Source organism: Numenius arquata, unplaced genomic scaffold (genome assembly GCF_964106895.1).
Source record: "Numenius arquata unplaced genomic scaffold, bNumArq3.hap1.1 HAP1_SCAFFOLD_558, whole genome shotgun sequence".
In the NCBI taxonomy this organism is placed as follows: domain Eukaryota; kingdom Metazoa; phylum Chordata; class Aves; order Charadriiformes; family Scolopacidae; genus Numenius; species Numenius arquata.
Window position 1 is genome coordinate 22766 of NW_027414880.1, and position 25863 is coordinate 48628.

General features: G+C 66.6%; 1 protein-coding gene across 1 annotated transcript in view; it reads right to left on the reverse strand.

The window, feature by feature from the left end:
* Positions 1-25863, reverse strand: part of LOC141478244 (chromodomain-helicase-DNA-binding protein 3-like) — a gene marked incomplete at its 5' end in the record, with an annotated part of 83895 nt that overhangs the window by 9731 nt on the left and 48301 nt on the right. Inside the window, 13 exon segments of the mRNA XM_074167356.1 lie at positions 115-247; positions 3973-4081; positions 4209-4322; positions 4590-4688; positions 5753-5888; positions 6804-6916; positions 8322-8484; positions 11646-11790; positions 18011-18142; positions 19695-19782; positions 20737-20802; positions 22543-22720; positions 23968-24134. Of these exon segments, the coding sequence (XP_074023457.1) occupies positions 115-247; positions 3973-4081; positions 4209-4322; positions 4590-4688; positions 5753-5888; positions 6804-6916; positions 8322-8484; positions 11646-11790; positions 18011-18142; positions 19695-19782; positions 20737-20802; positions 22543-22720; positions 23968-24134 (1643 nt within the window).

Below are 25863 nucleotides of genomic sequence, written 5' to 3' on the forward strand. Positions count from 1 at the left end.
TTGCGCCGTGGCACGAGCCGCACGCGGGGGCCAGCCCTCGTACAAGCACAGCCCTCGTGCAAGCCCTCATGTGAGCCCTCGTGCGAGCCCCCGTGCGAGCCCTCGTGCGCTCACCTTGAAGCGGCGTGCGAGGAACTTGTTCTTCATCTCCAGGAAGTTGCCTTTGGAGGCTTCTCCCTTGAAGGGTTCGTTGATGACCCCGAAGGCGCCGTCGTTCTGGATGTCCGTCCAGCGGGCGTAGCCGTGGCTGCGCGCTAAGGACTGTCACCGTCTCACCGCGTCACCGTCTCACCGCGTCACCGCCGCGACACCGCGTCACCGCGTCCCCAACCTCCCCCCGCCCGCATCCCCCCCGCCCCATGTCCTGCGCACGGAGCCCTGGCTGCGCGCACCGTGTCACAGTCGCTGTGTCACCATCGCCGTGCCACCATCGCCCCGTCACAGTGTCACCATTGCTGCATCACCGTGTCACCATCACCACATCACTGTGTCACCATCACCGTGTCACCATCGCCACATCACTGTGTCACCATCGCCCCGTCACAGTGTCACCATTGCCACATCACTGTGTCACCATCACCATCGCCACATCAGTGTCACCATCGCCACGTCACCATCGCCCCGTCACAAGTGTCACCATCACCGCATCACCGTGTCACCATCGCCACATCACCGTGTCACCATCACCACGTCACAGTGTCACGTCACAGTGTCATCATCGCCACGTCACTGTGTCACCTTCACTATGTCACCGTGTCACCATCACCCTGTCACCATCACCACGTCATTGGTGTCACCTTCACTATGTCACCGTGTCACCATCACGTCATCGTGCCACCATCACCATGTCACCGTGTCACCATCACCACGCTACCGTAACACCATCGCCACATCACTGTGTCATCATCACCAGTCACTGTGTCACCATCACCATGTCACTGCGTCACCATCGCCGCATCACTGTGTCACCATCACTGCGTCACCTTGTCACCATCGCCGTGTCACCTTGTCCCCAGCATCCCCCAGGCCATCCCCCAGCCAGTGCACGGAAGCACGTTAAGGACTGTCACCACCACATCATTGTGTCACCATCACTGCGTCACCACCACATCACCGTCACTGAGTCACTGGACCACCATCACTGTGTCACCCTGTCCCCAACGTCCCCTGCACCTCCCATATCCAGCAGGCAGAGGCCTGGCTGCGTGCACTTTGTCACCACCGCTGTGTCACCATCACCACATCACCGTATCACCGTCACCGTGTCACCTTGTCCCCAGCATCCCCCAGGTCATCACCCAGCCAGTGCACAGAGGCACCTTAAGGACTGTCACCATCACCACTGTGTCACCGTTACTGCATCACCGTGTCACTGTCACTAAGTCACCTGATCACCATCACCGTGTCACCCTGTCCCCAGCGTCCCTCTCAGCTCTCCCTGTGGAGCTGTGTCTGCGTGGTAAGGACTGTCACCGTGTCACCGTCACCGCATCACCGCCACCACGTCACCCTGTCCCCAGTGTCCTTCTCATCCCCCCCCCCCGTCTTCCCCGTCCAGCGCACGGAGCCGTGGCTGCACGCTAAGGACTGTCACCGCGTCACCACCACAATGTCACCGTCACCACGTCACTGCATCGCCGTCACCACACCACCGTCACCATGTCAACCGGTCCCCAATGTCCCTCTCTTGTCCCCTCACCTCATCCTCCCTCCAGCACACGGAGCTGTCACTATGTCACCGTCACCACGTCACCCTGTCCCCAGTGTCCCCTCCTCCATTCTTCCCAAGGTGTCACCAACACCGCGTCACCAACACCGCGTCACCCTGTCCCCGATGTCCCTCTCATTCCTACCCCCCCACACACTAAGAACCATCACCGTGTCACCGTCACTGTCACACCACCGTCACCACACCGCCCTCACGGCGTCACCCTGTCCCCAGTGTCCCCAACATCACCACCGCCTCCGTGTCACCCGCCCCTGGGTCACCTCCACCTCAGTGTCACCCTCCTTGGTGCTGCCACTGCCACCAGGAGAGGGTGACAGCACCTGGGGGGGGACCCAGAAGTACCCCAGGAAACCCCATGTGCCACGGGGGCACCCAGGGGTGCCCCAGGGGACCCAGACGTGTCACGAGGGGACCCCAACATGCCACCAGGGGACCCAGGGGTGCCCCAGGGGACCCCAGCGTGCCGTGGGGGGGACCCAGCGGTGTCGGGGGACCCTGGAGTACCAGGGGGGACCCAGGGGTGCTGGGGGAGGACCCAGGGGTGCCCCCAGGGACACCCACATGCCACAAGGGGACCCAGGGGTGCCCCAGGGGACCCCAGAGTGCTGTGGGGGGGACCCCAGCACGCCAGCCGGGGGGGGACAGGACCCAGGTGTGCCCAAGGGGACCCAGAAGGGACCCAGACGTGCCACAGGGGGACCCCAGCGTGCCGGGGGGGGGGGACGGGGGGGACGACCAGGCGTGCCCCAGGGGTGCCAGAGGGGGACCCTGGAGTACCCCAGGAGACCTAGGGTGCCATGGGGGGACCCAGGGGTGTCATGGGGGGGTGACGACACCCCCAAGTGCCACAAGGGGACCCAGGGGTGCCACGGGGGAACCCAGGGATGCCCCAAGGGACCCCCCGCCATGTGCCACAGGAGGACCCAGGGGTGTCACGGGGGAACCCAGGGGTGCCACGGGGGGGGGAAGACACCCCCAAGTGACACAGGAGGACCCAGGGGTGTCATGGGGGAACCCAGGGGTGCCACGGGGGGGGGACGACACCCCCAAGTGCCACAAGGGGACCCAGGGGCGCCACAGGGGACCCCCCCACGTGCCACAGGAGGACTCAGGGGTGTCACGGGGGAACCCAGGGGTGCTGAGGGGGGACGACACCCCCAAGTGACACAGGAGGACCCAGGGGTGCTGGGGGCGGACAACACCCCCAAGTGCCACAGGAGGACCCAGGGGTGTCACGGGGGAACCCAGGGGTGCCACGGGGGGGGGACGACACCCCCAAGTGCCACAGGAGGACCCAGGGGTGTCACGGGGGAACCCAGGGGTGCCACGGGGGGGACACGACACCCCCAAGTGACACAAGGGGACCCAGGGGCGCCACAGGGGACCCCCCCACGTGCCACAGGAGGACCCAGGGGTGTCACGGGGGAACCCAGGGATGCCCCAAGGGACCCCCCCCCATGTGCCACAGGAGGACCCAGGGGTGTCCCAGGGGACCCCGGCGTGCTGTGGGGGTGACCCAGGGGTGCCCCAAGGGACCCCCCCCACGTACCACAGGAGGACCCAGGGGTGTCACGGGGGAACCCAGGGGTGCCACGGGGGGGGGACGACACCCCCAAGTGACACATGAGGACCCAGGGGTGCCACAGGGGACCCCCCCCATGTACCACAGGAGGACCCAGGGGTGTCACGGGGGAACCCAGGGGTGCCACGGGGGGGGGAAGACACCCCCAAGTGCCACAAGGGGACCCAGGGGCGCCACAGGGGACCCCCCCACGTGCCACAGGAGGACCCAGGGGTGTCACGGGGGAACCCAGGGGTTCTGGGGGGGGGACGACACCCCCAAGTGCCACAAGGGGACCCAGGGGCGCCACAGGGGACCCCCCCACGTGCCACCGGAGGACCCAGGGGTGCCACAGGGGACCCCCCCCACGTGCCACAGGAGGACCCAGGGGTGTCACGGGGGAACCCAGGGGTGCCATGGGGGGGGGACGACACCCCCAAGTGACACAGGAGGACCCAGGGGCGCCACAGGGGACCCCCCCACGTGCCACAGGAGGACCCAGGGGTGTCACGGGGGACCCCGGTGTGCTGTGGGGGTGACCCAGGGATGCCCCAAGGGACCCCCCCCACGTACCACAGGAGGACCCAGGGGTGTCACGGGGGAACCCAGGGGTGCCACGGAAGAAGGGGGGGGTGTGGAAGGGGGCCGGGGGGGGGGACACCCCGGGGTGGCGGAAGGATACAGGACGATGCCGGCCAGCAGCCAGTAGTCGTGGCGCCGGTGCCAGATCTCATTGAGCTTCCCCGAGGAGATGGCGGCGCGCTCCTCGTTCTGCCACAGCGTGTGCAGCTCTGCAGGGCAGGGGGGGGGGGGGCCACCAAGTTGCGGGGAGGGGGGTGGGGGGGGTGGTTTGTCAGGTAAAACGGGAAGCCAGGTATGTGCGCGTGTGTGTCCCCGTCCCCGGAGTCACTGACTCACCCGTGAAGCCACCGTCGGCGATGTTGAACATGAAACGCGGCTTCTCGGCCTTGTCGTCCCGCCGGCCGTTGGCGCGAGCTTCCAGCTTGGGCTCTTTCTCGGCCTTCGCCTCCTCTGCGCGGGGTGGGGTGGGGTGGGGGGGCGTCGGGGGACACACACACACACACACACACGGGGGTCAGCGCCATGTTACAACCCCCCCATCCTCCTCAAATCACACACACCCCCCCCCGGCCCTCCCAGTACCCGGGAAGACGTTGGCCACCGTCAGCCATCAGTAGGCTTCAGAGTGAACGCGGCTCCTTTTGGTTAAGCCACGCCCCCCCCGCCAAGCCACACCCCTCGCAGTGAAGCCCCGCCCCCTCCCCCCCCCCCGGGTACCTCGTTTGGGGTCAGGGTCCCCCGGTCGCTCCTTGGGCTCCTCCTCGGGGGGTTTGTCGTCACCCTTTTCTCCCCCGGGACCCTTCTCGGCCTCGGAACCTGCGGGGGGGGGGGGGGGGGGGGACGACACACGACAGGGGTGCTCGGATGCCTGGCTTCCCTGGGGGATTTTGGGGGCGGGGGGGGGGGCACCCAAACTCTTGGGTCCCTTTTGGGGAGGGGGGGGCACCCAAATGCCTGGGTCCCTTTTGGGGAGAGGGGGGGCACCCAAACGCCTGGGTTCCCTGCAGGAATTTGGGGGGGGCACCCAATCTGTTGGGTCTCCTGCAGGGATTTGGGGGGGGGGGACCCAGACTCTTGGGTCCCCTGGAGGGATTGGGGGGGGCACCCAAACACCTGGGATCTCTTTGGGGAGGGGGCACCCAAACATCTGGGTCCCCTGGGGGACTAGGGGGGGGCACCTGAATGCCTGGGTCCCCTGGAGGGATTGGGGGGGGGCACCCAATCTCTTGGGTCCCCTGGAGGGATTTGGGGGGGCACCCAAATGCCTGGGTCCCCCAGGGGATCTAGGGGGCACCCAAACACCTGGGATCTCTTTGGGGAGGGGGCACCCGAACACCTGGGTCCCCTGGGGGATTGGGGGGGCACCCGAATGCCTGGGTCCCCTGGAGGGATTAGGGGGGGGGGCACCCAATCTGTTGGATCCCCTGGAGGGATTTGGGGGGGCACCCAGACTCTTGGGTCCCCCGGATGGATTAGGAGGGGGGGGGCACCTGAACGCCTGGGTCCCTTTTGGGGAGGGGGGGGGCACCAGAACACCTGGGTCCCCTACAGGGATTGGGGGGGGCACCCAAACACCTGGGATCTCTTTGGGGAGGGGGCACCCAAACACCTGGGTCCCCTGGGGAATTGGGGGGGGCACCCGAATGCCTGGGTCCCCTGGAGGGATTAGGGGGGGGCACCCAGACTCTTGGGTCCCCCGGATGGATTAGGAGGGGGGGGGCACCTGAACGCCTGGGTCCCTTTTGGGGAGGGGGGGGGCACCAGAACACCTGAGTCCCCTGGAGGGATTGGGGGGGGCACCCGAACTTTTGGGTCCCCTGGAGGGATTGGGGGGGGGCACCCAAACGCCTGGGTCCCTTTTGGGGAGGGGGGAGTCTCACCTGGTCGCTCCTCGCGGGCCGGGGGCCCTTCGGCCTCGGGCTCCCTCTGGCCGGGTCCCTCCTCCTCCTCCCCCTTCCGCGGCCCTTCGGCCTCGCTGCCATCGCCTGGGGACGGTGGCACCTCGGGGACAGGAGGCTGCGGGGACAGTGCGGGGGGGGGGGGGTGTCAGTGTCACCCTGGATGCCCCTGTCACGACGTCAGTGGGGGGACACGGGGACAATGGCGGGGTGGGGGGGACACGACAGGGATGGGGGGACGGGGTGGGGACAGGGAGGACACGACTGGGGACAGGGACGGAGAGGGGACAATTAAGGACGGGGATGGGGACAAGGAGGACACGATTGGGGACAGGGAAGGGGACAGGGAGGACACGGGGGACACGACTGGGGACAAGGACGGGGATGGGGACAGGGGGGACACAATTGGGGACAGGGAAGGGGACAGGGAGGACACGGGGGACACGACTGGGGACAAGGATGGGGACAGGGAGGACACGGGGGACACGACTGGGGACAAGGATGGGGATGGGGACAGGGGGGACACAATTGGGGACAAAGATGGGGAAAAGGAGGACATGATTTGGAACAGGGATGGGGACAGGGACAGAGAGGGGACAATTAAGGACAGGGATGGGGACAAGATGACTGGGGACAGAGTTGGGGACAAGAAGGACATGACAGGGGACAGGGAAGACAGGATTTGGGACAGGGCTGGGGACAGGGACGGGGACAAGGAAGACGTGACTGGGGACAGGGAGGACACGACTGGGGACAGGGAGGACACGACTGGGGACAGGAACGGGGACAGGGACAGCAAGGACGTGATTAGGGACAAGGATGGGGACAGGGATAGGACGGAGTTGGGGACAGGAAGGACATGATATGGGGCAGGGTTGGGGACAGGGATGGGGACAGAGAGGACACGAAGAACAGGAGTGGGGACAGGGAGGACACGACTGGGGATGGGGATGGGGACAGAGACGGGGAGGACAGGGTTGGGGACAGGGTTGGGGACAGGGAGAAGAGGGTTGGGGACAACCCTGTCACCCACCTCTGTCTCCATCTTCTCAGGACCTTTGGGCTCCTTCTCGTCCCTGGTGTCACCGTCGTCCCTGTCCGGGGGTGGCCCTGGCCCGTCCCCGCGCTCGCTGGGCGCCGGCGTGGCTGGGGACAGGGGACATTAGGACATGGGGACACAGGGTGTCCACGCCACCCTGCCCATGGCCCCGTGTCTCCATCCCCGCATCCCCGTGTCCCCACTGTCCTCGTCCCCTGTCCCCCATGTCCTCGCATCTCCATCCCCACACCCTGTCCCCATGTCCCACCCCCATCCCATGTCCCCATGTCCCTGTCCCCTATGTCCCCCCCATCCTGTCCCTGTGTCCCTGTCCCCATCCTGTTCCCAACGTCCCCATCCCCTGTCTCCATCCTGTCCCCATCCCATGTCCCCCCATCCCTGTGTCCCCATCCCGTCCCTCATGTCCCCATTCCTGTCCCATGTCCCCCCATCCTGTCCCCCCTTCCCCCATCTCCTGTCCCCGTGTCCGTGTCATCCGTGTCCCCTCCTTCCCCTGTCCCCGTGTCCCTATGTCCCCATCCCCTGTCTCCACCCCCATCCTGTCCCCTTTTTCCCCCTAATCCCGACCCCGTGTCCCTGTTCCTCGTGTCCCCACGTCCCCCATCCCTGTGTCCCCATCCTGTCCCCCATATCCCTCCCATCCTGTCCCCATGTCCCCCCCCCATACCCTGTCCCCGTGTCCCTGTCCCCCGTGTCCCCCCCATTCCCTGTCCCCCATGTCCCCATGTCCCCCCAGCCCTGTATCCCCATCCTGTCCCCCTTTTCCCCACATCCCATCCCTGTGTCCCCCCTGTCCCTCGTGTCCCCCCCCATCCCCTGTCCCCCATGTCCCTGTCCCCATCCTGTCCCCCATATCCCTCCCATCCCGTCCCCGTGTCCCTGTCCCCTGTGTCCCCCCCTTCCCCTGTCCCCATCCCATCCCCTATGTCCCCACTCTGCCCCCTGTCCCCATCCTGCCCCCCATGGCCCCCCCTTCCCCCATCCCCATCCTGCCCCCCATGTCCCTGTCCCCCATGTCCCCCCCCATCCCATGTCCCCCCCATCTCTCTATCCCCATCCTGTCCCCCGTGTCCCCCCCATCCCGTCCCCATGTCCCTGTCCCCTTTGTCCCCCCCCATCTCGTCCCCATCCCGCCCCCCATCTCCCCCCTTTCACCTGTCCCCATCCCATCCCCTATGTCCCTGTCCCCTGTGTCCCCATCCCCATCCTGCCCCCCATGTCCCCCCCATCCCCATCCTGCCCCCCATGTCCCTGTCCCCATCCTGCCCCCCATGGCCCCCCCTTCCCCCATCCCCATCCTGCCCCCCATGTCCCTGTCCCCATCCTGCCCCCCATGTCCCCCCCGTCCCCATCCTGCCCCCCATGTCCCCCCCATCCCCATCCTGCCCCTCTTTCCCCCCGCATCCCATCCTGTCCCCGTGTCTCTGTCCCGAATGTCCCCACGTGTGTGTGTGTGTCCGTCCCCCCCCCCCCCACCGTGTGTCCCCGTACCGGGCGTGGGGGGGCCGGGGCTGGGGGGGCCGCTCTGCTCGGGGCTGGGGGGGCAGGTCTTGGCGGGGGAGGAGGCGCGGGAGGAGCGTTTGGAGTCGGCGCTGGGCTCCGGGGCCAGCTCGGGCAGGCTCCAGCGCCCGTTGATGTGCTCGAACTCCTGCACCTGCAAGGGGACAACGGCGTCCGGGGGGGGGGGGCCCAAGGAATATTGGGGGGGGGCCCAGACATCCCGGGGGGGACCCAGATATCTGGGGGGCTTCAACCCAACCACTGACCCAGGGGGGACCCAGGTATCCGGGGGCTTCACCCTCCAACCATTCATGGGGGGACCCAGGCGTCTGGGGGGGGGGATCCAGGCATCCAGGGGGGGCGCATACATCCGGGGGGGGGGGGCCCAGACATCCCAGGGGGGGCCCAGAAATCTGGGGGGCTTCAACCTCCCCCCCACCCAACCACCGACCCAAGGGGGACCCAGGTATCCGGGGGCTTCACCATCCAACCATTCATGGGGGGACCCAGGCATCTGGGGGGGGGGATCCAGGCATCCAGGGGGGGCGCATACATCCGGGGGGGGTCCAGACATCCCGGGGGGGGCCCAGACATCCTGGGGGTGCCCAGAAATCTGGGGGGCTTCAACCTCCCCCCCACCCAACCACCGACCCAAGGGGGACGCAGGTATCCGGGGGCTTCACCATCCAACCATTCATGGGGGGACCCAGGCGTCTGGGGGGGAAGATCCAGGCATCCAGGGGGGGCGCATACATCCGGGGGGGGGGCCCAGACATCCTGGGGGGGGCCAGGAATCTGGGGGGCTTCAACCTCCCCCCCACCCAACCACCGACCCAAGGGGGACGCAGGCATCCGGGGGCTTCACCATCCAACCATTCATGGGGGGACCCAGGCATCTGGGGGGGGCCAGACATCCCGGAGGGGGGGCCTAGGCATGTTGGGGGGACACCCAGGCATCCGGGGGGTGACCGAGGCACCCCAGAGGGGACTCAAACATCTGGGGGGGGCCCAAGCATCCGGGGGGGGACCCAGGCATCTGGGAGCTGCACCCCCTCCCCTCACTCATACAGGGACACAGGTATCCGGGGGGGGGGAAACCAGGAATCCGGGGGGGTCCCAGCCGTCTGGGGGGGACACCCGGGCATCCTAGAGAGGACTCAAACATCCGGGGGGGCCCAGGAATCTGGGGGGGTCCCAGGAAACTTGGGGGGGGAACCCAGGCACCCTAGAGGGGACTCAAATATCCGGGGGGGGCCCAGGAATCTGGGGGGGTCCCAGGAAACGTGGGGGGGGAACCCAGGCATCCAGGGGGGGACCGAGGCACCCCAGAGGGGACTCAAACATCCGGGGGGGGGCCAGGAATCTGGGGGGGGGGCCCCAGCCATCTGGGAGCTGCACCCCCTCCCCTCACTCATACAGGGACACAGGCGTCTGGGGGGGGGGGAAACCAGGAATCCGGGGGGGGTCCCAGCCGTCTGGGGGGGACACCCAGGCATCCTAGAGAGGACTCAATCATCCGGGGGGGCCCAGGAATCTGGGGGGGTCCCAGGAAACTTGGGGGGGAAACCCAGGCACCCTAGAGGGGACTCAAATATCCGGGGGGGGCCCAGGAATCTGGGGGGGGTCCCAGCCATCTGGGGGGGACACCCGGGCATCCAGGGGGGGACCGAGGCACCCAAGAGGGGACTCAAACATCCGGGGGGGGCCCAGGAATCCGGGGGGGGCCCAGCCATCTGGGAGCTGCACCCCCTCCCCTCACTCCTACGGGGACCCAGGCATCCGGGGGGGGACCGAGGCACCTTAGAGGGGACTCAAACATCCGGGGGGGGGCCAGGAATCTGGGGGGGTCCCAGCCATCTGGGGGGGACACCCGGGCATCCAGGGGGGGATCGAGGCACCCTAGAGGGGACTCAAACATCCGGGGGGGGGCCCAGGAATCCGGGGGGGGCCCAGGAATCTGGGGGGGTCCCAGCCATCTGGGGGGGACACACGGGCATCCAGGGGGGGACCGAGGCACCCCAGAGGGGACTCAAACATCCGGGGGGGGGCCAGGAATCTGGGGGGGTCCCAGCCATCTGAGGGGGACACACGGGCATCCGGGGGGGACTGAGGCACCCCAGAGGGGACTCAGACATCCGGGGGGGGGGCCAGCCATCTGGGGAGGGGGCAGCCATCTGGGGGGGACACCCGGGCATCCAGGGGGGGACCGAGGCACCCTAGAGGGGACTCAAACATCCGGGGGGGGGGCCAGGAATCTGGGGGGGTCCCAGCCATCTGGGGGGGACACACGGGCATCCGGGGGGGACTGAGGCACCCCAGAGGGGACTCAGACATCCGGGGGGGGGGCCAGCCATCTGGGGAGGGGGCAGCCATCTGGGGGGGACACCCGGGCATCCAGGGGGGGACCGAGGCACCCTAGAGGGGACTCAAACATCCGGGGGGGGGCCCAGGAATCTGGGGGGGTCCCAGCCATCTGGGGGGGACACACGGGCATCCAGGGGGGGACCGAGGCACCCCAGAGGGGACTCAAACATCTGGGGGGGGCCCAAGCATCCGGGGGGGGGGGGCCCCAGCCATCTGGGAGCTGCACCCCCTCCCCTCACTCCTACAGGGACCCAGGCATCCGGGGGGGGACACCCAGGAATCCGGGGGGGGTCCCAGCCGTCTGGGGGGGACCGAGACACCCCAGAGGGGACTCAAACATCCAGGGGGGACCCAGGCATCTGGGGGGGACACCCAGGAATCCAGGGGGGGCCCAGCCATCTTGGGGGGGGGGCCCAGGCACCCAAGAGGGGACTCAAACATCCGGGGGGGGCCCAGCCATCTGGGGAGGGGGCAGCCATCTGGGGGGGACACCCGGGCATCCAGGGGGGGACCGAGGCACCTTAGAGGGGACTCAAACATCCGGGGGGGGGGGCCAGGAATCTGGGGGGGTCCCAGCCATCTGGGGGGGACACCCGGGCATCCAGGGGGGGACCGAGGCACCCCAGAGGGGACTCAAACATCCGGGGGGGGCCCAAGTATCCGGGGGGGTCCCAGGAATCTGGGGGGGACACCCAGGCATCCGGGGGGTGACCGAGGCACCCCAGAGGGGACTCAAACATCCGGGGGGGGCCCAAGTATCCGGGGGGGGGGCCCCAGCCATCTGGGAGCTGCACCCCCTCCCCTCACTCCTACAGGGACCCAGGCGTCCAGGGGAGGGGGGGGGAACCCAGGCATTTGGGGGGACCCAGGCGTCCGGGGGGGGGGGACCCCAGACATCTGGGGGGGGGGGGGGGGGGGGTGTCATGGGTGGGGGGGGGGGGGTCATGGTACCTTCTTCTTGACGAGGGACATGACGCCGATGCGGGTCAGGACCTGCTGCCGCGAGAGCCCCTCCCGGGGGACCCCGTCCGCGAAGGTCTCGGAGCCGTCGGCCCCCGGCTCGCAGAGGTGACGCATGAAGAGGGACACGTAGGCCCTGGGGGACACGCTCAGGGCCACCGCCTGCCGCTGACACCCCCCCCCCCCCCCCCCCCCCGGGACCTCCCCGGGATGGGGGGGGGGGGGGGGGAGGGGGGGCTTTGTCCCCAAAGAATCACTCCCCAGGGTCTCTGTCCCCACGATCCAGGTCCCTGTCCCCAAGGTCCCTCTCCTCAGGGTCTCTTGTCCCCACAGCCCCCCCTTCCCTGGGGTCCCTTGTCCCCACAAACCCCATCCCTGGGGTCCCTGTCCCCAAGGTCCCCATCCCCAGGGTCCGTTGTCCCCACAGACCCCTTCCCTGAGGTCCCTGTTCCTGAGGTCCCTTGTCCCCAAGGTCCCTGTCCCCACAGACCCCATCCCTGGGGTCCCTGTCCCCAAGGTCCCCATCCCCAGGGTCCGTTGTCCCCACAGACCCCTTCCCTGAGGTCCCTGTTCCTGAGGTCCCTTGTCCCCAAGGTCCCTGTCCCCACAGACCCCATCCCTGGGGTCCCTGTCCCCAAGGTCTCTTGTCCCCACAGACCCCATCCCTGGGGTCTCTGTCCCCAAAGTCCTTGTCCCCACAAACCCCATCCCTGGGGTCCCTGTCCCCAAGGTCCCTGTCCCCAAGGTCTCTTGTCCCCACAGCCCCCCTTCCCTGGGGTCCCTTGTCCCCACAAACCCCATCCCTGGGGTCCCTGTCCCTGAGGTCCCCGTCCCCAGGGTCTCTTGTCCCCACAGACCCCATCCCCAGGGTCCCTTGTCCCCACAAACCCCATCCCTGGGGTCCCTGTCCCCAAGGTCCCCGTCCCCAGGGTCTGTTGTCCTCACAGACCCCATCCCCAGGGTCCCTTGTCCCCACAAACCCCATCCTTGGGGTCCCTGTCCCTAATGTCCTTGTCCCCAGGGTCCATTGTCCCCACAGACCCCTTCCCTGAGGTCCCTGTTCCTGAGGTCCCTTGTCCCCAAGGTCCCTGTCCCCACAGACCCCATCCCTGGAGTCTCTGTCCCCAAAGTCCTTGTCCCCACAAACCCCATCCTTGGGGTCCCTGTCCCTAATGTCCTTGTCCCCAGGGTCCGTTGTCCCCACAGACCCCTTCCCTGAGGTCCCCGTTCCTGAGGTCCCTTGTCCCCAGGGTCCCTGTCCCCACAGACCCCATCCCTGGGGTCCCTGTCCCCAAGGTCCCTGTCCCCAAGGTCTCTTGTCCCCACAGCCCCCCTTCCCCAGGGTCCCTTGTCCCCACAAACCCCATCCCTGGGGTCTCTGTCCCCAATGTCCTTGTCCCCACAGACCCCTTCCCTGAGGTCCCTGTTCCTGAGGTCCCTTGTCCCCAAGGTCCCTGTCCCCACAGACCCCATCCCTGGGGTCCCTGTCCCCAAGGTCTCTTGTCCCCACAAACCCCATCCCTGGGGTCTCTGTCCCCAATGTCCTTGTCCCCAGGGTCCGTTGTCCCCACAGACCCCTTCCCTGAGGTCCCCGTTCCTGAGGTCCCTTGTCCCCAAGGTCCCTGTCCCCAAGGTCTCTTGTCCCCACAGACCCCATCCCTGGGGTCTCTGTCCCCAAAGTCCTTGTCCCCAGGGTCTGTTGTCCCCACAGACCCCATCCCCAGGGTCCCTTGTCCCCACAAACCCCATCCCTGGGGTCCCTGTCCCCAAGGTCCCCGTCCCCAGGGTCTCTTGTCCCCGCAGACCCCATCCCCAGGGTCCCTTGTCCCCATAAACCCCATCCCTGGGGTCCCTGTCCCCAAGGTCCCCATCCCCAGGGTCTGTTGTCCCCACAGACCCCATCCCCAGGGTCTCTGTCCCCAAGGTCCCTTGTCCCCACAGACCCCATCCCCAGGGTCCCTTGTCCCCACAAACCCCATCCTTGAGGTCCCTGTCCCTAATGTCCTTGTCCCCAGGGTCCGTTGTCCCCACAGACCCCTTCCCTGAGGTCCCCGTTCCTGAGGTCCCTTGTCCCCAGGGTCCCTGTCCCCACAGACCCCATCCCTGGGGTCTCTGTCCCCAATGTCCTTGTCCCCAGGGTCTGTTGTCCCCACAGACCCCATCCCCAGGGTCCCTTGTCCCCACAAACCCCATCCTTGGGGTCCCTGTCCCCAAGGTCCCTGTCCCCAGGGTCTCTTGTCCCCACAGCCCCCCTTCCCTGGGGTCCCTTGTCCCCATAAACCCCATCCCTGGGGTCCCTGTCCCCAAGGTCCCCGTCCCCAGGGTCTCTTGTCCCCACAGACCCCATCCCCAGGGTCTCTGTCCCCAAGGTCCCTTGTCCCCGCACACCCCATCCCCAGGGTCCCTTGTCCCCACAAACCCCATCCTTGGGGTCCCTGTCCCTAATGTCCTTGTTCCCAGGGTCCGTTGTCCCCACAGACCCCTTCCCTGAGGTCCCCGTTCCTGAGGTCCCTTGTCCCCAGGGTCCCTGTCCCCACAGACCCCATCCCTGGGGTCCCTGTCCCTGAGGTCCCCGTCCCCAAGGTCTCTTGTCCCCACAGACCCCATCCCTGGGGTCCCTGTCCTCAAGGTCCCTCTCCTCAGGGTCCCTTGTCCCCACAAACCCCATCCCTGGGGTCTCTGTCCCTAATGTCCTTGTCCCCAGGGTCTGTTGTCCCCACAGACCCCATCCCTGGGGTCCCTGTTCCTGAGGTCCCTTGTCCCCAAGGTCCCTGTCCCCAGAGACCCCATCCCTGGGGTCCTTTGTCCCCACAGAACCCCATCCTCAGAATCCCTGTCCCCAGTGTCCCCCTCCCCAGGGTCCACTGTCCCCGAGGTCCCTGTCCCCAGGGTCCCTTGTCCCCGCAGACCCCATCCCCATGGTCCCTTGTCCCCACAAACCCCATCCCTGGGGTCCCTGTCCCTAATGTCCTTGTCCCCAGGGTCTGTTGTCCCCACAGACCCCATCCCCAGGGTCTTTGTCCCCAGGGACACAGTCCCTGGTCCCCCAGTGTCCCCATCTCCAGGGGCCGGGTCCCCAGTGTCCCCAGCATCCCTGACCCCGGTGTCCTCAGTGTCCCCGATGTCCCCGCGCCATCAGCCTGTCCCCTCATCACAGCGCCCGTCCCGGGCTGTGCCACCTCCGGCCGGGGGTCCTGCCACCGCTCTGGGCGTCCCCTGGGCCAGACCCGGCCCCCCGAGGGGACGTGGGGACCCCCGGGGGTGACTCTGTGTCGGGGTGAGGGGGACACGGGCTCGTCCGGTCCCCAGGAAAACCGACAGCGCTGGCGCTCGGCTGAGTAAGGGCTCATCACGCGGCACGGGGACACGGGGGGACAACGGGGGGACACGGGGATGTGGGGGACACGGGGGGACACAGAGGGACAAGGGACAACGGGGACATGGAAAGATTGAGACACAGGGACATGGGGGGGCACAGGGGGACACAGGACGATGGGGACATGGGGGACACAGGGGGACAAGGGACAACGGGGACACGGGTGACATGGGAAGACTGAGACATAGGGGGACATGGGGGACACAAGACGATGGGGACACACGGGGACACGGGGACACACAGAGGTATATGAGATGATGGGGACATGGGAAGATGGGGACACATGGGGACATGGGGGACACGGGGGGGACACGGAGGGACACAAGATGATGGGGACATGGGAAGATGGGGACACACGGGGACATGGGGGACACAGGGGGGACATGGACAATGTGGGGGCACAGGGACACACGGAGGGACACAAGATGATGGGGACATGGGAAGATGGGGACACACAGGGACATGGGGGACATGGAGGGGACACGGGGGGACACAAGATGATGGGGACATGGGAAGATGGGGACACACGGGGACATGGGGGACACGGGGGGACACAGGACAATGGGGGGGCACAGGGAGGGACATGAGATGATGGGGTCATGGGAAGATGGGGACACAGAGGGACATGGGGGACACGGGGGGGACACGGAGGGACACAAGATGATGGGGACATGGGAAGATGGGGACACACGGGGACATGGGGGACACGGGGGGACACAAGATGATGGGGACATGGGAAGATGGGGACACACAGGGACATGGGGGACATGGAGGGGACACGGGGGGACACAAGATGATGGGGACATGGGAAGATGGGTACACACAGGGACGTGGGGGACATGGAGGGGACACGGAGGGACATGAGATGATGGGGACATGGGAAGATGGGGACACACAGGGACATGGGGGACATGGAGGGGACACGGGGGGACACAAGATGATGGGGACATGGGAAGATGGGGACACAGAGGGACATGGGGGACATGGAAGGGACACGGAGGGACATGGGGGACATGGAAGGGACACGGAGGGACATGGGGGGGCACAGGGACACATGGAGGGACATGAGATGATGGGGACATGGGAAGATGGGGACACACGGGGACACGGGGGACACGGGGGGGGGACACAGGGGGACAGAGGGGGACATGGGAAGACTGAGACACAGGGACATGGTGGGGCACAGGGGGACACAGGACGATGGGGACACACGGGGACAAGGAGGGACACGGGACAACGGGGACACTCAGAGGGACGTGAGATGATGGGGACATGGGAAGATGGGGACACACGGGGACATGGGGGACACGGGGGGGGGGGGACACAAAACAACAGGGGGGCCATGGGGGACACGAGATGATGGGGACACACAGGGACACGAAGCGACACAGGACGATGGGGACACGTAAGAACACGGGGGACGGGGACGGGGGGGACAGGGGACAACGGGGGGGACAGACAAGGACATGAGAAGATGGGGACATAGGAGGACACGGGGGACAGGGGACCGTGGGGACACAGGGGGACACGTGGAGCTACCGGGGGACAGAGGGGGACACGTGAGGCCACACGGGGCCATGGGAATGCATGTGGGGACATTAAGGACACCGTGGGGACACACGTGGGGACACTGGGGGACAACATGAGGACACGGGGACCTCTCCCTCCTGTTCCACCTGTGTCCGTGTCACCCCCTGTCCCTGGTGCCACCATCTGTCCTCGACACCGCTGCCTGTCCCAGATGTCACCGCCTGTCCCCAACACCACCGCCTGTCCCTGATGCCACCGCCTGTCCCCGATGCCACCGCCTGTCCTCAACAACACTGCCTGTCCCTGGTGCCACCACCTATCTCTGGTGTCACCCCCTGTCCCCGATGCCACCCTTTGTCCCCAATGCCACCGACTGTCCCCGGTGTCACCTCCTTATCCCTGATGTCATTCCCTTGTCCCCACTGTCACCTCCTGTCCCCCCTGTCCCCGCCTGTCCCCAGTGCCACCACCTGTCCACACCACCACTGCCTGTCCCCACTGTCACCCCCTTGTCCCGGTGCCACCCTGTCCCTGGTGTGTCCCCGATGCCACCCCATCCACAGCATCACTGCCTGTCCCCACTGCCACCCCCCGTCCCCGCTGTCACCTCCTTATCCCTGATGCCACCCCCCCTGTCCCCAGTGTCACCCCTTGTTCCTGATGTCACCCCCTTGGCCCAGTGCCACCCCCTGTCCCCGCTGTCACCTCCTTATCCCTGATGCCACCCTGTCCCTGGTGCCACCCTCCATCCCCGGTGTCACCTCCTGTCCCCGCTGCCACCCCCTTGTCCCCGCTGTCACCTCCTTTTCCCTGCTGTCACCTCCTTGTCCCTGATGCCACCCCCTGTCTCCAGTGTCACCCCTTGTCCCCCCAGTGCCACCCCCTTTTCCCTGCTGTCACCCCCTTGTCCCTGATGCCACCCCCTGTCCCCGCTGCCACCCCCTTGTCCCCAGTGTCACCCCTTGTCCCCGCTGTCACCTCCTTATCCCTGATGCCACCCCCTGTCCCCGCTGCCACCCCCTTGTCCCCAGTGTCACCCCTTGTCCCCAGTGCCACCTCCTTTTCCCTGCTGTCACCCCCTTGTCCCCACTGCCACTCCCTGTCCCCAGTGCCACCCCTTGTCCCCGCTGTCACCTCCTTTTCCCTGATGTCACCCCCTTGTCCCCACTGCACCCCTTGTCCCCGCTGTCACCTCCTTTTCCCTGCTGTCACCCCCTGTCCCCAGTGTCACCCCTTGTCCCCAGTGTCACCCCTTGTCCCCGCTGTCACCTCCTTTTCCCTGCTGTCACCCCCTTGTCCCGCCACTACCCTCCATCCCCGGCATCACCCCCTTGTCCCCGATGCCACCCCCCCCTACCCCCCCCCCGTCCGTGATGTCACCCCCTTGTCCCCGATGCCACCCCCTCCCCCCCGTCCGTGATGTCACCCCCTTGTCCCCAGTGTCACCTACTTGAACTCCTTCTCCGTCTTGCCGCGCAGGTCCCTGACGAGCCACTGGGAGGTGAAGGCGTCCTGGGGGGGCATCCCCCACCGCATCACCGCGTTCAGGAAGGCCTTGCGCTGCCGCGTGTTGAACCCAGCACCTGGGGGGGGGGGGAAGAGAGGAGGGGGGGGGACACGGGGGGGGTCACCGGTGGGTGGGGGCACCCCGGTGGCCAGGGGGACATGGGATAGTGGGGGGGGGACAGGGGTACCCCAGCATGGGGAGGGACAGTGGGGGGGCACAGGAGTGTCTGGGGGGGCACAGGAGTGTCTGGGGGGGGGGGGCATGGGTGGCCAGGGGGGTGACAAGTGGCCGGGGGGGGCACCGTGGGTGGGTGGGGGCACCCCGGTGGCCAGGGGGACATGGGATAGTGGGGGGGGGGACAGGGGTACCCCGGCATGGGGAGGGAGACTGGGGGGGGGCACAAGTTGCTGGGGGGGGGCACGGGTGGCCAAGGGAGTGACAAGTGGCCGGGGGGGGTCACGGGTGGGTGGGGGCACCCCGGTGGCCAAGGGGACACGGGAGAGTGGGGGGGGGACAGGGGTACCCCAGCATGGGGAGGGACACTGGGGGGGCACAGGAGTGTCTGGGGGGGGGGCACGGGTTGCTGGGGGGGGGGGGGCATGGGTGGCCAAGGGGGTGACAAGTGGCCGGGGGGGGTCACGGGTTGCTGGGGGTGGGGGGCATGGGTGGCCAGGGGGGTGACAAGTGGCCAGGGGGGGTCACAGGTGGGTGGGGGCACCTGGGTGGCCAGGGGGACATGGGTGAGGGGGGGGGGACAGGGGTACCCTGGCATGGGGCGGGGGGGGGACAAGGGGGTGTGTGGGGACCCCAGCATCCGGGGGGGACATGGGTGGGTGTCACGGGTGGGTGGGGGCACCCCAGCGTCGGGGGGGGGCACCTCAGCATCAGGGGGGGCACCCGGGTGTCTGGGGGGGTCACAGGTGGGTGGGTGGGGGCACCCCAGCGTCGGGACGACCCAGGTGTCTCGGGGGGGTCACAGGCAGGGGGGTGGGGGCACCCCAGCATCGGGGGGGGGGGTCACCTCAGCATCGGGGGAGGGTCACGGGTGGGTGGGGGCACCCCAGCGTCGGGGGGGGGCACCTCAGCATCAGGGGGGGCACCCGGGTGTCTGGGGGGGTCACAGGTGGGTGGGCGGGTGGGGGCACCCCAGCATCGGGGGGGGGTCACGGGTGGGTGGGGGCACCCCAGCACCGGGGGGGGGGGGCACCTCAGCATTGGGGGGCACGACCCAGGTGTCTGGGGGGTGTCACAGGTGGGTGGGTGGGTGGGTGGGGGGGTCACAGCGGTGGGGGGGGGCACCTCAGCATCAGGGGGGGTCACGAGTGGGTGGGGGCACCCCAGCATCGGGGGGGGGGGGGTGTCACCTCAGCATCGGGGGGGGGCGACCCAGGTGTCTGGGGGGGGTCACGGGTGGGGGGGGGGGGGGGCACCCCAGCATCAGGGGGGGGTGGATCCAGGTGTCCGGGCACCCCCTGACCCCCCCGACCAGACCAGGCGTTTGGGAACCCTGGGGACCCCGGCATCTGGATGTGCCCCCCCTGGTCCCCCCCTGGGACCCTGGTACACTCCCCCCCCAGCACCCCCACCAGTGGATCCCAGTATCCGGGTGCCCCCCCCGGGGGTCCCCACCTCGATGTTGCCCCCCACCCGGGCCAGCAGCGGGGGCAGGGGCTTATCCTTCTCGTTCCGTAGCTGCCGCTTGGACTGACGCCGGCCTTGGGGGGCACGGAGGGGGGGGCAAAGGGGGGGGGGGCGGTCAGCACCCACCCCCGGCACCCCGACCCCCACCCCAGGGCACCCTGACCCTCCCCGGGGCACCCCGATACCCCTCAAGGCACTATGAGCCCCTCTTTGGGGCACCCTGACCCCCCACCCCCCCCCCCCAGCACCCTGACCCCCCCTCTTTGGGGCACCTTGACCCCCCCCCAGGCACCCTGACCCCCCCCAGGGCACCCCAATCACCCATCCTGGAGCACCCTGACCCCCCCCGAGGGCACCCCGACACCCCCTTGGGACACCCCTGAGTCCCCCCCAGGGCACCCTGACCCCCCCCCCCCCCCCAGGGCACCCTGACACCCCCCCCCCCAGGGCACCCTGACCCCCCCCCACCCCACCCCCCCCCCGGACACCTTGACCCCCCCTCCCCCTTCCCCCCAGGGCACCCCAACCTCCCCTCAGCACCCTGACCCCCCCCCCCCAGCCTGCCCCACAGCCCCCCCAGGGACACACACACATCCCCCCCCCCCCCCCAAATTCCCCAGTGCCACCCCAGATGGGGGGGACACAGAGGGGACAGGGGGGGGGACACGGGGGGGGGGGGGGGGGATGTGGCACATGGAGGGGACACAAAGGGGACATGAGGGCTCATGGGGGGGACACGCGTCGGAACGGGGGGGACACAGGAAGAGATGGAAGGACAGGGGGGGACGCGGGGGGGGACACAGGGGGACACAGAGGGGACGTGGGGGGACACGGGGGGGACAGGGGACATACGGGGGGGGATGGGGGGGAACAAGGGGGACACAGAGGGGACATGAGGGGGGACTTGGGGACACAGAGACACAGAGAGGGGACACGGGGGACAGAAGGGACGTGGGGGGACACGGATGGATTTGGGGACAGAGGGGGGACACGGGGGGGACGCAAAGGGGGGGACAGGGGCCACTCACCCTCCGGCCGCTCGTCAAAGTCCTCGTCCTCCTCCTCGGAGCCCACCGAGTACTCGGACTGGTTGTCTGGGGGGGGGGGGACACACACGTCAGCACCCGGGTACCCCCACACCCCAACACCCGGGTACCCCCGCACCTGGGTACCCCCGCACCCCAACACCCAGGTATCCCAACACGCAGGTATCCCAACACCCGGGTACCCTGACACCTCAACACCCAGATATCCCAACACCCGGGTACCCCCGCACCCCAATACCTGGGTACCCCTGAACCTGGGTACCCCTGCACCTCAACACCCAGGTATCCCAACACCCGGGTACCCCCACACCTGGGTACCCCTGCATCCCAACACCCAGGTATCCCAACACCCGGGTACCCCCGCACCTGGGTACCCCTGCACCCCAACACCCAGGTACCCCTGAACCTGGGTACCCCCGCACCCCAACACCCAGGTATCCCAACACGCAGGTATCCCAACACCCGGGTACCCTGACACCTCAACACCCAGATATCCCAACACCCGGGTACCCCCGCACCCCAACACCTGGGTACCCCTGAACCTGGGTACCCCTGCACCTCAACACCCAGGTATCCCAACACGCAGGTACCCCCACACCCGGGTACCCCTGCACCCCAACACCCAGGTATCCCAACACCCGGGTACCCCCACACCTGGGTACCCCTGCACCCCAACACCCAGGTATCCCAACACCCAGGTACCCCCACACCCAGGTACCCCTGCACCCCAACACCCAGGTACCCCTGAACCTGGGTACCCCCGCACCCCAACACCCAGGTATCCCAACACGCAGGTATCCCAACACCCGGGTACCCCGACACCTCAACACCCAGATATCCCAACACCCGGGTACCCCCACACCTGGGTACCCCTGCACCCCAACACGCAGGTATCCCAACACGCAGGTATCCCAACACCCGGGTACCCCGACACCTCAACACCCAGATATCCCAACACCCGGGTACCCCCGCACCCCAACACCCAGGTACCCCTGCACCCAAGTACCCCCACACCTCAACACCCAGATATCCCAACACCTGGGTACCCCCGCACCCAGGTACCCCCACACCTCTACACCCAGATATCCCAACACCCGGGTACCCCTGCACCCCAACACCCAGGTACCCCAACACCCGGGTACCCCTGCACCCAGGTACCCCCGCACCCCAACACCTGGGTACCCCTGCCAGGGACCCGCTTGTCCTTGCACCAGCTCCTCCCAGTGCCTCCCAGTACCTTCCCAGTACTTCCCCAGTGTGCCCCAGTCCCTCCCAGTGCATCCCAGTCCCTCCCAGTGCCCACCTTGGTCCTCCTGGGCAGCATCGTTGTAGTTGAGCTACTTGGGCACCATCTTACCCTTGCCCAGGTTACAAGCCAGGTCCTCCCAGTGTGTCCCAGTGCCTCCCAGTGCACCCTAGCACCTTCCCAGTGCCTCCCAGTTCCTCCCAGTGCCCACCTTGGTCCTCCTGGGCGGCATCGTTGAAGTTGACCTACTTGGGCATCATCTTGCCCTTGCCCAGGTTACAAGCCAGGTCCTCCCAGTGTGTCCCAGTGCCTTCCCAGTGCCTCCCAGTGCACCCTAGCACCTTCCCAGTGCCTCCCAGTTCCTCCCAGTGCCCACCTTGGTCCTCCTGGGCGGCATCGTTGTAGTTGAGCTACTTGGGCACCATCTTACCTTTGCCCAGGATGCAAGCCAGGTTCTCCCAGTGTGTCCCAGTGCCTTCCCAGTGCCTCCCCAGTGCATCCTAGCACCTTCCCAGTCCCTCCCAGTTCCTCCCAGTGCCCACCTTGGTCCTCCTGGGCGGCATCGTTGTAGTTGACCTGCTTGCGCACCCGCTTGCCCTTGCCCAGGTTCCGGGCCAGGTCCTCCTGCTGCTGCTCGTAGTGGTGTCGCAGCAGCTTCTCCCAGTAGTCGGGGTCGACGTTCTCCTCCTGCTTGATGATCTCCCGCTCGATCTCCTCGATCTGCTGGGACACGTCCCGTCAGCGGCCACCCAGGCCACCCGGAACCACCCAGGGCACCCATGGACACCCACAGGAACCCCATCGCCTGAGGTTGCCACCACCAGGTCCATCAGGGCTGGCTTCAACGTCCCCCAGCTCCATCAGCTCCACCTGCATCATCCTCCATCCCCGTTGTCCCCACCACCATCACCTCTGTCTCCATCGCCTCCAACTCCATCATCTCTACATCATCCCCATCTCCACCTCCATCGTCCCCATCATCTCCCATCTCCACCTCCATCGTCCCCATCATCTCCCATCTCCACCTCCATCGTCCCCATCATCTCCCATCTCCACCTCCATCGTCCCCATCATCTCCCATCTCCACCTCCATCGTCCCCATCATCTCCCATCTCCATCACCTCCAGCATCCCCATCACCTCCATCTCCATCATCCCTGTCCCCATCTCCATCATCTCCATCTCCATCATCTCCATCTCCATCGTTCCCTCCATCTCCATCATCTCCATCGTCCCCATCTCCACCATCTCCATCACCCCCACCATCTCCATTATCTCCATCTCCATCATTCCCACCATCTCCATCATCTCCATCGTCCCCATCTCCACCATCTCCATCGCCCCCACCATCTCCATCGCCCCCACCATCCCCATCTCCACCTCCACCATCCCCCTCTCTGTCATCTCCATCGTTCCCAGCATTCTCATCTCCATCATCCCCACCCCGATCTCCATCATGCCCATCTCCATCATCCCCATCATCCCCACCATCTCCATCTCCATCCCCATCTCCATCGTCCCCACCATCTCCATTGTCCCCACCATCTCCATCTCTGTCATCTCCATCGTCCCCATCTCTGTCACCCCACCATCTCCATCGCCCCCACCATCCCCATCTCCATCGCCCCCATCTCCATCCCCACCGTTCCCACCATCCTCATCTCCATCGTCTCCATCTCCATCATCCCCACCATCTCCATCATCCCCATCCCGATCCCGATCTCCATCGTTCCCATCTCCATCATCCCCACCATCTCCATCATCCCCACCATCCTCATCTCCGTTGTCTCCATCTCCATCGTCCCCACCATCTCCATCTCTGTTATCTCCATCGTCCCCATCTCTCATCCCCACCATCTCCATCTCTGTCATCTCCATCGTCCCCATCTCTGTCGCCCCACCACCTCCATCGTTCCCACCACCTCCATTGTCCCCACCGTCCCCACCGTCCCCGTCCCCTGGGCGCACCTTGTCCTCCTCCCGCACGACGTACTGGGCCACCTTGAAGGAGCTGAGATACTCGTTCATGTTCTGGACGTCGGCGTCGTCGGTGGCGTCCTGGTTGCGGTCCAGCAGGCGGGCGATGGCCTCGTTGTCGTAGTGGATGACGCTACTGTCCTCCTCCTTGTTGTCCCCTGCGCCGGTGACACGCTGATGACACGGCCTGACGTGGGCCGGCAGGGCCTGCCACGGCTCAACACGGCCTTGGCACGCTCCAACATGGGCCAACATGGGCTTGTATGGCCCAGCACGGCCCAACATGGTCCAGCATGGCCCAGTACAGTCCAGCATGGTCCAACATGGCCCAGTACGGTCCAACATGGTCCAACATGGCCCAGTATGGCCCAACATAGCCCAGTACGGTCCAACATGGTCCAATATGGCCCAGTATGGTCCACCATGGCCCAACATGATCTGGTACAGCCCAGCATGACCCAACATGGGCTGACATGACCTAGTATGGCCCAGCGTGGCCCAGTACAACCCAATATGGCCCAGTACAGCCCAGCATGGCCCAACATGGTCCAGTACAGTCCAACATGGTCCAATATGGCCCAGTATGGTCCAACATGGCCCGACATGATCTGGTACAGCCCAGCATGACCCAACATGGTCCAACATGGGCTGACATGACCTCACACAGCCCAGCGTGGCCCAGTACAGCCCAATATGGCCCAACATGGTCCAGCATGGCCCAGTACGGTCCAACATGGCCCAATATGGCCCAGCATGGCCCAACATGGTCCAGCATGGCCCAGTACGGTCCAACATGGCCCAATATGGCCCAATATGGTCCAACATGGCCCGACATGGTCCAACATGGGCTGACATGACCTAGTATGGCCCAGCGTGGCCCAGTACAGCCCAATATGGCCCAGTACAGCCCAGCATGGTCCAACATGGCCCAACACGGTCCAACATGCCCCAACGTGGCCTCACACAGCCCAACATTGCCCAACATGGTCCAGCACGGCCCAGTACAGCCCAGCATGGTCCAACAAGGCCCAGTATGGTCCAACATAGCCCAGTACGGTCCAACATGGTCCAATATGGCCCAGTATGGTCCACCATGGCCCAACATGATCTGGTACAGCCCAGCATGACCCAACATGGCCCAACATGGGCTGACATGACCTCACATGGCCCAGCGTGGCCCAGTACAGCCCAATATGGCCCAACACGGTCCAACATGCCCCAACGTGGCCTCACACAGCCCAACATTGCCCAACGTGGTCCAGCACGGCCCAGTACAGCCCAGCATGGTCCAACAAGGCCCAGTATGGTCCAACATGGTCCACCATGGCCCAGTACGGTCCAACATGGTCCAGCACGGCCCAGTACGGTCCAACATGGTCCAATATGGCCCAGTACGGTCCACCATGGCCCAACATGATCTGGTACAGCCCAGCATGACCCAACATGGTCCAACATGGGCTGACATGACCTCACATGGCCCAGCATGGCCCAGTACAGCCCAATATGGCCCAGTACAGCCCAGCATGGCCCAACATGGTCCAGCATGGCCCAGTATGGTCCAACATGGCCCAATATGGCCCAGTACAGCCCAACATTGCCCAACGTGGTCCAGCACGGCCCAGTACAGCCCAGCATGGTCCAACAAGGCCCAGTATGGTCCAACATGGCCTCACATGGCCCAACATGACCTAGCACGGCCCAACATGGTCCAGCACAGCCCAGTACAGTCCAACGTGGCCCAATATGGCCCAGTATGGTCCAACATGGTCCAGCACAGCCCAGTACGGTCCAACATGGTCCAATATGGCCCAGTATGGTCCACCATGGCCCAACACGATCTGGTACAGCCCAGCATGGTCCAACATGGCCTCACATGGCCCAACATGA